This window comes from Accipiter gentilis, chromosome 3, assembly GCF_929443795.1.
Source record: "Accipiter gentilis chromosome 3, bAccGen1.1, whole genome shotgun sequence".
Taxonomy (NCBI): Eukaryota; Metazoa; Chordata; class Aves; order Accipitriformes; family Accipitridae; genus Astur; species Astur gentilis.
Window position 1 is genome coordinate 2,790,789 of NC_064882.1, and position 13,757 is coordinate 2,804,545.

Here is a 13,757-nt window from a genome sequence, read left to right on the forward strand (position 1 = left end):
TTATCTTAAAAAGAAAAAATAAACATAGCACAGTTGTGGGGGTTTGGTTTAATAGCTATTAGCTGCTAAAATCTACTGAATACTGAGTAAATCTTCCTTATTTAAAAAAAATTATGGTAGAAAAAATAAAACCAACCTATTCTTAGTTATCGGAGACCACCACAAATTTTATTTTTATGGACAACTAAACCAGCACAAATACAGACTGGGTAACGAGTGGACTGAAAGCAGCCCTGCGGAGGAGGACTTGGGGGTATTAGTAGATGAAACACCAACTATGAGCCAGCAATGTGCACTCGCAGCCCAGAAAGCAAATCGCACCCTGGGGTGCATCAAAAGAAGCGTGACCAGCAGGTTGAGGGAGGTGATTCTGCCCCTCTACTTCACTCTGGTGAGACCCCACCTGGAGTACTGTGTTCAGCTCTGGGGCCCCCAACATAAGAAAGAGATGGACTTGTTGGAGCGAGTCCAGAGGAGGGCCACGAAGATGATCAGAGGGATGGAACACCTCCCCTATGAGGACAGGCTGAGAGAGCTGGGGTTGTTCAGCCTGGAGAAGAGAAGGCTCTGGGGAGACCTTATAGCAACCTTCCAGTACCTAAAAAGGGCCTACAGGAAAGATGGGGAAGGACTCTTTATCAGGTAATATAGTGATAGGATATGGGGTAAGGTTTTAAACTGAAAGAGGTTAGATTTAGATTAGATATTAGGAAGAAATTCTTTACTGTGAGAGTGGTGAGGCACTGGAACAGGTTGCCCAGAGAAGTTGTGGATGCCCCATCCCTGGAAGTGTTCCAAGGCCAGGCTGGATGGGGCTTTGAGCAACGTGGTCTAGTGGAAGGTGTCCCTGCCCCTGGCAGGGGGGTTGGAACTAGATGATCTTTAAGGTCCTTTGCAACCCAAACAATTCTATGATTCTATGATTTTTTTATGTATAGTTATGATCAAGAATAGAAATTCTTGTATTATTAACAGTTCTATACTTTCATAAATTCCTTACATCTGCAAAACTCCAAGCCCCCTTGCAGTGCATGAAAAGCACATTTATTACACTATAACCTATTAATTAATTCAAATGCTGAAAAATGGAGCAGACAATACAACCCAAATTCATGTTTAGTACCCTAATCGTAAGACCATTATTTTCTTGCCATGTTCAGTCAAGCTACTGAGCAAGACCATCAAAGAATGGCTATATACTCACTTCTGCTTGCCCAATTATTAGTTCTGCCCATGTTTTCCACTGAGGACATTTATCTCTCTCTTCAAACGTGGTCTCATTTGATCCCCAACAACACTGTTCATGGTTAAACCACAAAGCACTAAGGCAAATGCCTTCCTTTAGGTCAGTCATCCAGTCAGCAGCAATGTCAATTAATCCTGCCAATGCCCCTGTTGTAGAAATGATTTTGTATTAATATTCTAGTAAATAGGAATAACATACATAGTTAAAATGAAGAAAAGTGCTGGTATTAATTGATGTAAATTGAAATCACAGAAAACCTAAAGAAATAGACATTTAAAATATTACTGATTTCCAGGAATATATCCTACTTGCAATACGGTAGGATTACTATTTGTTGAAGAATCTAGTACCTTGTATATTTCCGAAGTTAAATGCATCTTTTTTCTTTTTTTTTTTTTTTTTTTCTCCTATGCCACAGTTCTCCAACAGTCCACTGAAACTAAGGAGTTAAGAATCGAAAGACGACTGATACATTTTTGTGATGAAAAAGACAACAGACCTTCTGACAAAACTACCTTGCCATGCCTCAGAGAACTCATGAACTATTCTACTATGTTTTGTACAGAACAGCATATTTGGAGAAAATAATTCTTACCTTGCCAACAACTGTTTTAGAACAACATAAATAAAACACCAAATAAAACCTGATGACACTCATGTGATCCATATACAAAAATAACTTCATTCTGTAACATGGTGAGCGTGTAAACTTCCTACTGCAGGTAACAAACAGCATAGATACTAAGCAGTTCACAAACTCAAAGCTTAAGATGGATTCTGTGTTATAACTACATGCAGAAAACTTGAAGAATCCTCAAAAACAGGCATTACTTAGGAAATTGCTTCAAGGGATTTAAACAATTAAAAAAACCCCTTTATTTTACAAAAGTAAAATAATTTTTCATGGTAGTGGTATACTGAAAAACTACTTCTAAAGTCAGTATTTTTGTGAGTATGTACAACTGTTAATTAGTTATAAATTACTATTTTTAAGGTATTAATCACTCCTAGAAACAACTGTCTAGAGACAGCCACAATTACTTGTGTAAGTTGGTGGTAAGAATTACCTCTGTCTTAATAAATTATATTTACTAATCTTGACAGACCCTCAGTTTGAGATCCTGAGCCAATCAATGTCAAAGGCAGTATTTCAGTAGAACAAAATTTCAACCAAGTTAATTAAAATACATAAACATAAGATCTCCCCGTAACTGAAATCAAGGTTGTATCTTTTAAGATTCACCAGACACATACAACAGAAAGCAGTTGAAACTGAAAAACCTAGGAAAGTTCATAGCCAGAATTTGCTCGCTTTGATGCTCAGAAACATAGTAGAGCAATTTTAACATACATAGCAGCTTGGGAGGTGGAAACACAACACTGCACATTGCCACCCAAATTATCACAAGCAATTTCCATCAATTATACACTCCCAGTTTGTACATTCAGAGGTATATAAACATGCTACAAACTTTGCATATATATTAACTTATATGTGATTTGTGAAAGTGATTATGTATATATCTAAGTAGTAATTATACAGTTACCATGACTTTTTAACAGGCATGGCCATACTCTGCAACTAATCCAATTTTCCTAGCATTTAATCCAAGATCTCTGTTTGAAATACTTTTTTTGGAAAAACTGAGCACAAAGTTTATGACTTCTCACTCCTGCAAATTTTGGTCACTCCAAACTATGCTCATAGAAAGCAGCACTGCATGACAGTGGGGCCACAAACTACCAGATGATTTGAGCTGTAAAACTCATCCTAAAGTAAATTAAAAAGAAAAGATAGAGTTGAAGTAGAAGCCAACAAACTCTACCTGTTAAAGCTAATATTTTCTCTGTAACAACCTCTAGAAAGGTATGACATAAACATATAGCTAGACTTTACTCAGGTATAAACACGTACTTTACATGGAAGTGTGTTTACCAAAACTCATATACCAGAGCTACTTTTTGGTCCATAGGGAATAAGCTATGGGTTCAGTAACTCCCAGCAGAAAAAAAAAAAAACCCAAACCAAATTTATAGCAGGAAAACCATCTAACACAATCAGTGAATACACTTTCACAAGAAACTCTGCAGGAAAAAAGCAAAATTTAACAGATTGGTGTTTTCCCTATCTCATTCACAGGATTGAAGAACAGTGATAGTTTAGTAGGTGGAAGTTCAAGAACTCTGAAAAACTCTCACTAAATTCAGTGAGGACTTTGTTTTCTGTTTGATTAGTAAACCCTCCCCTCAAAACGCTAAAGCCTGTAAAGGAAGATAGTCAACCTTTTCCTTCCCTCATGGAATTACGGTAGTAGTCTGAACCAGCTCTTATCCAGGTTGGTGGACAACACACAAATGAAAAGCACAGTAACTATACTTGCTGATAAATGTAAGAAAGAAATCCTCTGGTTTTTTAATTTACCTGATGCCAGACCAGTTAGTGTGACTACTAGCCATCCTGACCATGCATCGTACAAACTTTTTGTCATCTCCCATGCCGATTCTTTCTTTTTGCTGTTAATCTGCAAAGAGAAATTGTCATATATACTTGTATGTGTTTCTGCAATATGAATAGGAGAAAAAAAGTAAGTATGACATACAGACTGCATGACGCAAGCTACAGGCAAATAAACCCTCTCTTTAAACTACAAGCATTCTCCTTGTATTTAGTGCTTTACATAGATAAATCAGCTTGGTTATTCAGACATCAAACAACCGACAGAGGAAAGTAAGTTTGCTTAATTTAAAGAACTAAAACCCAGGAAATGCATTATTAGGATAAATTAATACTGTCTATGATACACATCTAAAACATGTAATTGTAAAATTATTTCTCTCCTAAATCTTAAATTATTTTTTGTTGAACCTCAGATAAACTGTTAGTATACTACTAATAAGCTATTCCATACAATTCAAATTCCTAAATTTCTATTTCAAATATAAACATATTTCTTTTATCTTTAGACTAAAAACCACACAAAAATAAACAAAACCAAAACCCGGATAACTACCCTATAATATTCTAGACAACTATTACTAATGGCATCTAAAGTTACTGTACTGAAAAAAATAGTAATTCTTATTTTAGCCTTATTTACTTTACTTTGTGCACTTAGCTGAAATTTGTGCATAACTTGTTTTATGATTAAACCTTCATTATATAATTGGATCCTATTCTTATGATTTTTCATACTGTAAAAGGAGCAAGAAAGTATGTGCAACATACAGTAGAAAACCCCCCCAAACCACCCAGTAGTACTCATTCCTTCTTTCTACACCTTTGATTACATGGCCAGACAGTCTCCTATCATTCAGGGCATATTTATAAATTTCACAAGTAGTTCTGTGACTATAACTGTGAACTGTCTTGTCTGACTTTTCCGGTCTCGGATATTAAAATGAGTAACAGCTGTGAGACTTCACCCTAGGTAACCTATTTCCTGGTGTGATCTGCCTTGCCAGGATTTGGTCAGGCCCAGCATTCTATCCAATGGCATATCCACTAGACACTAACCTATGTATCTGCAATGTAAAGACAGTGTTGTATTAATTACTGCTTTGACATCAAAATAAAGTATTACATGGAAAACACCTTCTTACTTTTCATTAAAAGCATTCAAACAAGGTACGTGTTCTCAGATCCATTGTCCAAAGATCTCTTTTCCTTAAAAAAACCACTAAATAGTACAATTGTGGATATTTTGGTTTTTAAGTGTAAGATTATTTTTTTTTTAACCATGTCAAAGTAAATCAGCATAGCCACCCTACCATTTGCTTCCAGAAAGCTAAAAACAGTGTTTCCAAAGAAAGCTGAATAACAGTGTTGTATGTGAAGGAACCTCTCCCCGACCTCTCCATATAATTATAATTAACTTTTAACTACGCATTTTGATCAGTTAAAAATACTTTATTAGTTTATTTAGGAGAAATCACATCTCCAAATCTGTTCTGTTTTTAAAATTAATTAATGTATGCAACCCAAAAGTATGGCAATAAGGCTCTAAATAGTGTATTTCCTCCCAAAATGCTATTAAACAAGTCTACTGCATGAATGACAGTATCTAGCATGTTACTAATACAACTTGAGCCTGCTTCATGAAAGAACTGGTTGAAGAGCACAGGGATAAAGATGAATGGCCTGAACTTTGAAGATCTTCTGAAGAAATCAACAGAGAAGAGGAAAAAAGCAAGTTCGGTGATGGGAGAGTGGAAAGGACATTTACCACACATATTGAGACTACTTTTTTTTTTTAAGCATATATACACTGATGTAAGTTGTTTAGATACAAGATTTTTCACTTTCCATAATCCAAACAACCACAGCACTACATAGCAGTAGCACAGATACACTCGTGTCAGTATAAAAGCAATATACATCAGTGCTCACTTTTCTGTACAAGTACCACCATAAGCGCTATTGTACTATTACAAATATATTTACACTGGAAAATAACCTTAAATATACTAGCATGCAAAAAAAGCAGTACTGTAGAAATGTCATTTGGGTGTCAGGAAACCATTCCCACCCCATTACATTACTGTTGCCTTTCCAAGTTGTAATACTGTTGCAGGACTGCGGGCATCAATGAAACGGTGCTTTTTTAATAGCACTCAAGTAGTTCTAGCTGATGTATCTACTTACAAATTTAAAGTATGCACATATTTATATGTGTTACTAGATCAGACCTTAATTCCAACATCCAACAAAAAAATATTTTCCAAGTATTGTTATTTATCTCAAGTACCCGTCTATGTCTTTCTCTGTCTTTGCACTTCTCTCGAACCCAGTCAATGGTGTGGAAGTCATCATACGTTCCTACTCCAGGAATTGGTTCATCCAGAAGATCCAGTAAATGTGTTGAACTGTTGATACTTCCTCCATTTGTCATTGTATAATGAGTTCCTGTGGCAGAAGAAAGACAGGAATGAATTAATTCTGCAAATAAATGAAGTATTCGAATGTTCATACCACTATGGCATATAAAATTTTGGAACAAGTAATTAAGACACTTCCCATAATATGCATTCATTTAGGTCTCTCAATGTTGCATGTCACTATTTTTTTCTGTCACTCATCTGTAGGTTAAATTTGCACAGTAGTGACTTTGTATTTCCATTGATTAAATATGAATGTACTAGTCAAATTGTCGTTGTTTTGTGTGCGGACTCCAGAGAAACTTCAGTAGAACAAAGTGGGAAAAATGAGCAGCTTAGACACACATTTACCTTGAAGTTTATTTCAGTTTATGAGCTACTAGAAGAAAATCTGACTGTAAGAAAATAAAATCAGATTATTAGATATAAAGTTCACAGCACTCCCATAGGCTGCCAGTTATTTTTAAATATATATACCATTGATTACCAATCTCTCCTACATGTCTAAACCAAACTTCAAACACATTATCAAGATATTATCATTGAAGCTAAAAAGTAACAGAAAGGCATGCGAATACTTTTTAAAAAAAATTTTATTTCAGGTAACCCACAAAACAGACCTCAGTCATGAAAAGTTGGAAATACTGTATAAAGAAAATGTCTTCTACAAATTTGTCATCACTAGCTTGTTCCTTCACAAGCAGCTTGCACAACATCCCAGTATTTCTTTCAGTGATGAGAATAAGAAGAGCAAGAGGATTACGGAGAATTTTTCCCTCTTTACGAGTGATCACAAAAGTTTTACTGTCTTAAGCTTTCAAATGTCATCAATTCTGCAACATCTTGGCTTTTTTGAGTTCCTGCGGTATATTCACAGACCTCAAGAATAATTTTCTGCTGTATGGTTGCCTAAATATAGCATGGCCACCATTTGCCCACCCAACACGAACTGCTTCTGCAACAGTAATTGCTATAAAGGGAACATTTATAATGAGGTGAATATAGACAATGATTTAAAAAGTGATTACTTTCACTTTTTTGACTAAGAACTAAATAATTTGGCCAACACTATATGGCATAGCACAATAATCTCTATTATTAAAGACAGAAGTCTTGGCTAACTTGGGCATACATCAGTTCAGACAGGCACTAGAACTCATTTCACTAGACTGACACTGGGATGGTTAGGCAGGTGGGATGTTTTCTGCATGGGGTTTTCTTGTTTGTTTGGGTTTTTGAGGTTTTTTTTTTTTGTTTTTAACTGTAGGCTCAGCTTTTTTGTGTTGTCAGCAGAAGTTTCCAACTTACAAAAAAAAAAAAAAGTCTTCAAAGGGCCTACCTGTAAACTTCCAAATGCCACAATTGCCAAGTTCACCAGCCCCAGCTCTCCCCAGTAACTGACAATTAGATTTATACATAGGTAAAATGTGTCTTTTCCCTTTAAATTTGTGAAGTCTGAGATCTAGCAGAAGCAGTGTAACACCTGGCATTATACTCAGACACAAAGGTGTGCCTCAGCCATCTATCGCTTAAGAGGTCTCGTTTATGCCTGCTATATAACGCAGCATTTATTTGGACATCTTCTTAGTGGTGAAAGACAACACACAAGAAAATAATACAAAAAGCCTATTAAGACAAAATGCAATCTAACATTTTGAAGACACAAAAATCACTATTCATTACATATACACATTACATATAGAAAAGCTTAAAAGTCTATATTTTTTTATTTTTTTATTTTTTTAAAAAATCTTAAAGAAAAAGAAAAGAATGCAAATGCAGGAAACAACAACTCAACAACGCCAATACCATTCTCTCATGCTAGCCTGGCTGCCATCTTTCCTAATACTGTTTTTTCCCCCAGTCTATGCCATATTAAGTTCTCCCTCATCTATTCACCATAGCTAAGCCTTGTAAATCTCTTCTCAAAGCTGCTGCTAAGTCTCTCAAAGCAGATGTAAAGAAGCATTACCTATGCTTCCATTAATAAAAAGCTAACAACAACAAATTACATCAGATTTGCTAATAAAGGTAATTGTGAAAACCTTGCTCTAGGATAAGGGATTCAATTCTCTTGCTGTTTCCAATTCTCCTAACTAGAAAGGAAGTCTAAGATGTATGTCTGGCTAGCTGAAAGGGCAAGCCGATCTAATAACAAAATTCACACTGTAATGATTAGTTTAGCTCTCAAAATTAAGAGAATAACAGAATACATTATGAAAATGGTTTTTTTTTACATGAAATTAACCTCCTTTGCAAAACAAGGGGACATAAATTATATTCAGCCTAACTATTAATTTCTTACAAAGCTACAATGTTATCAAGCAGTCTCCTGAACCTGAGTGATCATGGTAGGACAAAAGCTTGCCTTTGCCATGGGGGAGTTGGGCTTATGCCCTCCTATATATGAAGCAGTATCAAGCTATAAAGAGCATGCAATCCTATGCCACACAAGGCAAAGGAGAGTTGAGAGTTATAAATGTATCACAAACAGTAACAGATGATTTTATGCATATCACAAGGTGCTGAACTGGAATTCTCTCCAGAGAAACCATCAGGAATGGTACCATACTCACTGCATCAGACCCCATGCAGAACTTGGAGCAGACTACAAAGAATGGTCATTGCCTGGATACAGTAAAAATCTCACTGAAACAATGTCAGGTTCCTGCTTTGCCAGCACTTGCTGGCACACCGAATACTGGAATATAAATGATTATTGTATGATGGGGAGGAGACACAGAACAAGACCTGAAGCTAAAGATGTGGTTTTGTTGAATACAGAGCTGTCATGAATGCCTGATACAGCTGAATAGCTATAATCTTGTACCAAGCAAGAAACAGGCAGCAATGATACCCTGCATTAGTGTGTGGTAGAAAGGCTGCCCTATAGAGGACCACGAAGAGGACAACTGTACAAAATCTGATGCTCTGTATCTAAGATACCCAATGACAGCAGTGGGAGAGGACATGCTCCAGCTAGTATTATGATCTATATAGCATATAGCTGTTCTAAAGGAGAATTTAGAGAAATATACCTTTACTAATACTCAGCACTTTCCCAAACTTCCACTTCCCTTTCTTCCTTTCCTTCTCTAGCGTTTCACACAGTAAGATGCTCCATCCAGCTATGATGATAATGATTTTCATCAGCATAAACACATGGAAATTCTCATAATTTACTGCCAGTTTCATCAAAGTGTTATTAAATTTATTTTCAACTCAATAGATTTTGTTAAAATCCTTACCATAATATAGATTTTTCATCATAAGATTCTAACCTCCAACCAGGAAATCATCATTGCTCTGATAAATCATAGCATTTAGCAAATGTAGCCTTCTGATGTTCCCAATATTCAGAAAGTATTTCCCCTCCCTTTCTCCCCCTTCTCTCCAGTCCTCAAGTTTCAAGACCCTTTCTCAGGCTACAACTCAATGCAAGTGCTTTTCACCAAAATTCAAGCAGCCTTAGTCTTAAAAACAAGCACTTAACACACAAGGTACATAGGCACAGCCTTCTAGATACAATAAGAGAACACCTCCATTTTCCACATGCACATACCTGAGCCATTCTGCAGCTGTAAAGAAAGTAAAGCCTTCTTTTTGTTACACATGAGTTTGCTTAAGGCTTTATTAGACTGGGAAGCAGATGGTAAAAGTAGCAGGCAGAACTTTTATTACTACTGTTATTCCAAACTAACCTATGTTACTACAGGGAGGCAAATAGCAATGTACTGATCCTCTCAGAGGCTCAATACAGCTCACAGAAATCCTTACAAAGCAAATTCAACACAATCCTTCCATACTTTGCAAAACCAAGGTAGCTGGCATCCCTTTATTAGCACACTCTTCTCCGACAGCATCTTTAACAATCCTGTATTCTCAACATAAAACTATCAAGCTGCTGCAATCACAGACAGCAAGCTTGCAGACAGTAAGCTTCTAGACAATAAAAGCAACATGCTTCTTCAGGGAAAGGAGATTGCCTCTTTTAGGTGATTCAGTCACTGTAGGTCTTGCCTGAAATACTTTCTAGGAAGGCAGCTGACTTTTGTTATCCTTCCATGCATGTGATTTCAAGCCTTCAGCACGATCCTTTCTCAGCAATCAGCTCTGGTAGTGCTGAAGAACTGCTTCCAGTGAAGTTGTTCAGAAAAAACCCCCAACAAAAATCTAATAAAGAATACTGCACATCATGTTGAAAGAAAAAACCTGTAATAAGCATTAAGGTTAACAGTAAAACACTGTACTTTGGGACACCAAAGAATGAGGTACAGCAAAACCAAACAAAGATGCTACATGGACAAAACTGGAATAAGAGAAGTAAATTCCAACACCAAAAAAAGCTCTCACCTCTGAAAAAGTGGGGGTTTTGTTTGTTCTTTTTATTTTTTAATGAGAATGAAAAAAATACAATCCAAAATTGCTTGAGAGGACACTATGCCTGATAGAAAACGCAGTCCTTACCATACTCATTTCCCTCTGCACATGAATTTATACTGAATGGCCATAGCCCCCAACACTGATCCAACCTCCTGCTTTGCTTAGGTAGTCCCTCCTGACGTAAAGCATGAACAAAGAAATTAGAGAACTAATATTTTCCTATACTCACACAAGTTGTTTTAAACGTTACAGATTCCTCCTTGCTTTACGTCTCCCCCGAGGCAAGGAATATCTCTTCTTTCATATTCTATATATATGCCTCATACAAGCAGCCTTCAATCTTGATTGATGTTGGAACTATGATAAACATGACAAAAAGCTGATTTATGTAGATTACAGCCAGCATTTTTCAGGTGCCATGCACAGCATTTTCAAAGGCTGCCTCATCTCCTGTAGTAGTGATCCCATACTCCCTTGTCCTTTTGCAACTCAGTAGATTTCTTTCAGATTTGAAAGCAACCCTGGGCAATGCAGCTGATAAAAGTCGTGGTTTTTTAAAGAAAAATACCTGGTAAATTTTTATAGCTAATTCATTTAAAAAGAAAAAGATCACATCAGCAAGGACTTATACCTTTAAAAATGCAAGCAGACCATCACTGACTATTCTCTATGGTAAGGTTCAAAAGTTTTCAAGATAAAACATTTTAAAATGCTAACAAATCAAAACATGAGTTGCCAACACTCATATGCTGTTGCATTTTTCGCTTCACAGACCTCTAGGAACAAGTTCCCAGTGAAGAAACCCAGCAGATCATAAAGATCTTCAGGGTCCTGCTATCCTGGCCGCTGGTATGAAGAAATGAAGAGCCAGTGGACCTGGGTCCTCTTCCAGGGAGGCAGTGGGTTCCAGTTTCCACACTCTATGATTTAAAAATCCCACCGAAAGTACACTTAAAACACCTTGAGTTAAAGAAACAAGGGAGCTAGTGCTTCACAGTTATCTAAATACAGTTTCACACAAGAAAGGGGTTTTGCAACATACTTGATGCTCCCAATTCCTGCATAGCTGTTCAACAATCCTTCCCGACTCCTTCCTTGTGTGCAGTGTTCCTTCTTTTCTCATAAAAATAACAGGAACATCAAGATTTAAGACAAATGCTGCAACCTGGGTAATCAAATAGTACATGATAGATTTTTATGTGGTTCTCCACCATGTGATTATCTGAACAATTACCCAGTATCACTTAGAGAACAAATCCACACAACTACAGCCTCCATAGAGGATAACGTACAGAACTGAGACATTAACAGGCTCAAGAGGGTGGCTAGCAGAATTAACAAGGGACCGCAATTTTATGATAAAGTTGAAGACCCCTTCTATAGGCTCTACAGCATATGATATACGTCTTCTGAATGCACTGCTCTGTCCCAAAACTGAGCATGTATCAGCTTGCTCCATTTTATGAAATGAGACATATCTCAGGACATAATTACACAACAAGGCTGAGCTGATCTAACAGACTGCTCCCACTCAAATAGGAGATCTTGCTCCCCCTATTTCTCCCTCCCATTCTTGGTCACACACTCCCACTCTCACCCTCGGATCAGCTCTGTCACCTGTGGATCTGACTGCACAGTAAACCAAGCAAATGTGCTAATCCAACTAAGCAGACAAAACTAACAAAAAAAATATATCTGCCATTATACAGAACTGGAATCAAGTTTCTGTGCTGTCAGACAAGAAATAGAGCCAGTGCAAGAGCAAGAACTGAGAGAGGAGATGGGGAACAGCAAGCAAGTTCACCCACTTCCACAGCAACAAACTGTCAGACTAGTTATACCAAAATATATAAATGCACCCTTGGGTCTTGTTAGATTTTAATTACATCCTTCTGCTGGAAACAATTCAAAACTTCTATATAAATATTAATTTCCTGACACTATACAGTAATATCCATTTCACAGAGCTCAAAACTCCCAAAGGTGGCTATGTTTAGAAACATCTCAGAGTTGTGAGTACAACAACAGATAAACAACGTCAATATTGGAGTCAATGGCAGAGCAATACTAGGACCCAGTTTCTCAAAGGTATTTCTCTACAAGCTATGTAACTGCTAACTCTTACAGCAAGAATACACTAGTTTGCTGCTGCTCACACATCCCTTTTTCTAGGCTGCGCACAACTACACGGTATTCCCCTCAGCAGCTGTCCTTCTGGCTGACAGCAGTGCAACATGTTTCATTTGTGCTACTCCAAGCAGAGTGAAAGGAGGGGCGGGGGAATAAATGCACCTCAGAGTGAAAATGAAGCTAATCAGTTTACAGCAAAGGCTGGAATAAGCTCTCTCTGACGTGACCATTGAAACCTGCTGAGTGTTAAAATCAGCAGGGGCTGTACCTTTCTAGAGGCCAGATACTAATCCAAGTGAATACTAATACACACTTCACCCGTGTGTCCTTGAGTACTAGGTGGCAAGGGGAATGGAGGCAGGGAAGCACCCTGAGTGCAATGCACACCAGAAGGATCATTTACACTTGTAACAAAGAAGATTTGTATACACAAGGTATGTGTCAGTGCCTCAGCTTCTTTCTGTTTCTATATTCAGACCTCAAAGTACTAGGCTTTCAATTAAAAAAAGACAAGAAACAATCATCAGTTTATTCAAATTTGTCTGTAACCACTCAAGAAGAGTCATTAAGCACTATTGTCTTTTCCTGGCTAGAAGTAATTTTAAAATTTCAGAATCAGAAGAACAGCATGCCATGCCAGAGTGCTATCATTTGCTACTGTTGATGATTAATGATTTTAAAGTCTTTGTAATCAAGTAACATGTTACCCTTTGTATGTTACTATGACTTTTCAGCCTGTCTCTTCAGTTGGCTCTTCTAAACTGCATCAAATGCTTACAAGCACAAATTGGTCTCTACATTGCAATCAAAACGCATACAAAAATGACAAAACTATATATACACAAACTGAAAAAAAATCAGCTGGAAAAAATCTGATAGGTGGGAAACGAGGAAGACTCAGAACATGCTTTGAAGAACAGGGAAAAGAAATAAAATGCTTTACCAAAGTACTGAGTGGTAATCCCCTCCTCTCCATCTCTTCTGCCAAAATTAAAAAAAAAAACAAACCAAAACCCCCAAACCTGTGTTTAAAAATAACCTTTTTAAAAAGGAGGAGTAAAACAAAAGTTGAATATTAGCACCTCAGAGTTAAACCAAGACTTTTGAAGACTTGCGTCCACTG

General features: G+C 37.0%; 1 protein-coding gene across 5 annotated transcripts in view; it reads right to left on the bottom strand.

Moving 5' to 3' along the window:
- CLCN3 (chloride voltage-gated channel 3) overlaps positions 1-13,757 on the bottom strand; it is a 75,971-nt gene that overhangs the window by 24,558 nt on the left and 37,656 nt on the right. For all 5 annotated transcript variants that reach the window (XM_049832580.1, XM_049832558.1, XM_049832565.1 and 2 more), the window contains 3 exons: positions 5,992-6,149; positions 3,669-3,768; positions 1,205-1,392 (listed from right to left, as the gene is read on the bottom strand). In XM_049832580.1, coding sequence (XP_049688537.1) covers positions 1,205-1,392; positions 3,669-3,768; positions 5,992-6,149 — 446 coding nt within the window. The remainder of the gene's footprint in view (positions 1-1,204; positions 1,393-3,668; positions 3,769-5,991; positions 6,150-13,757) is intronic.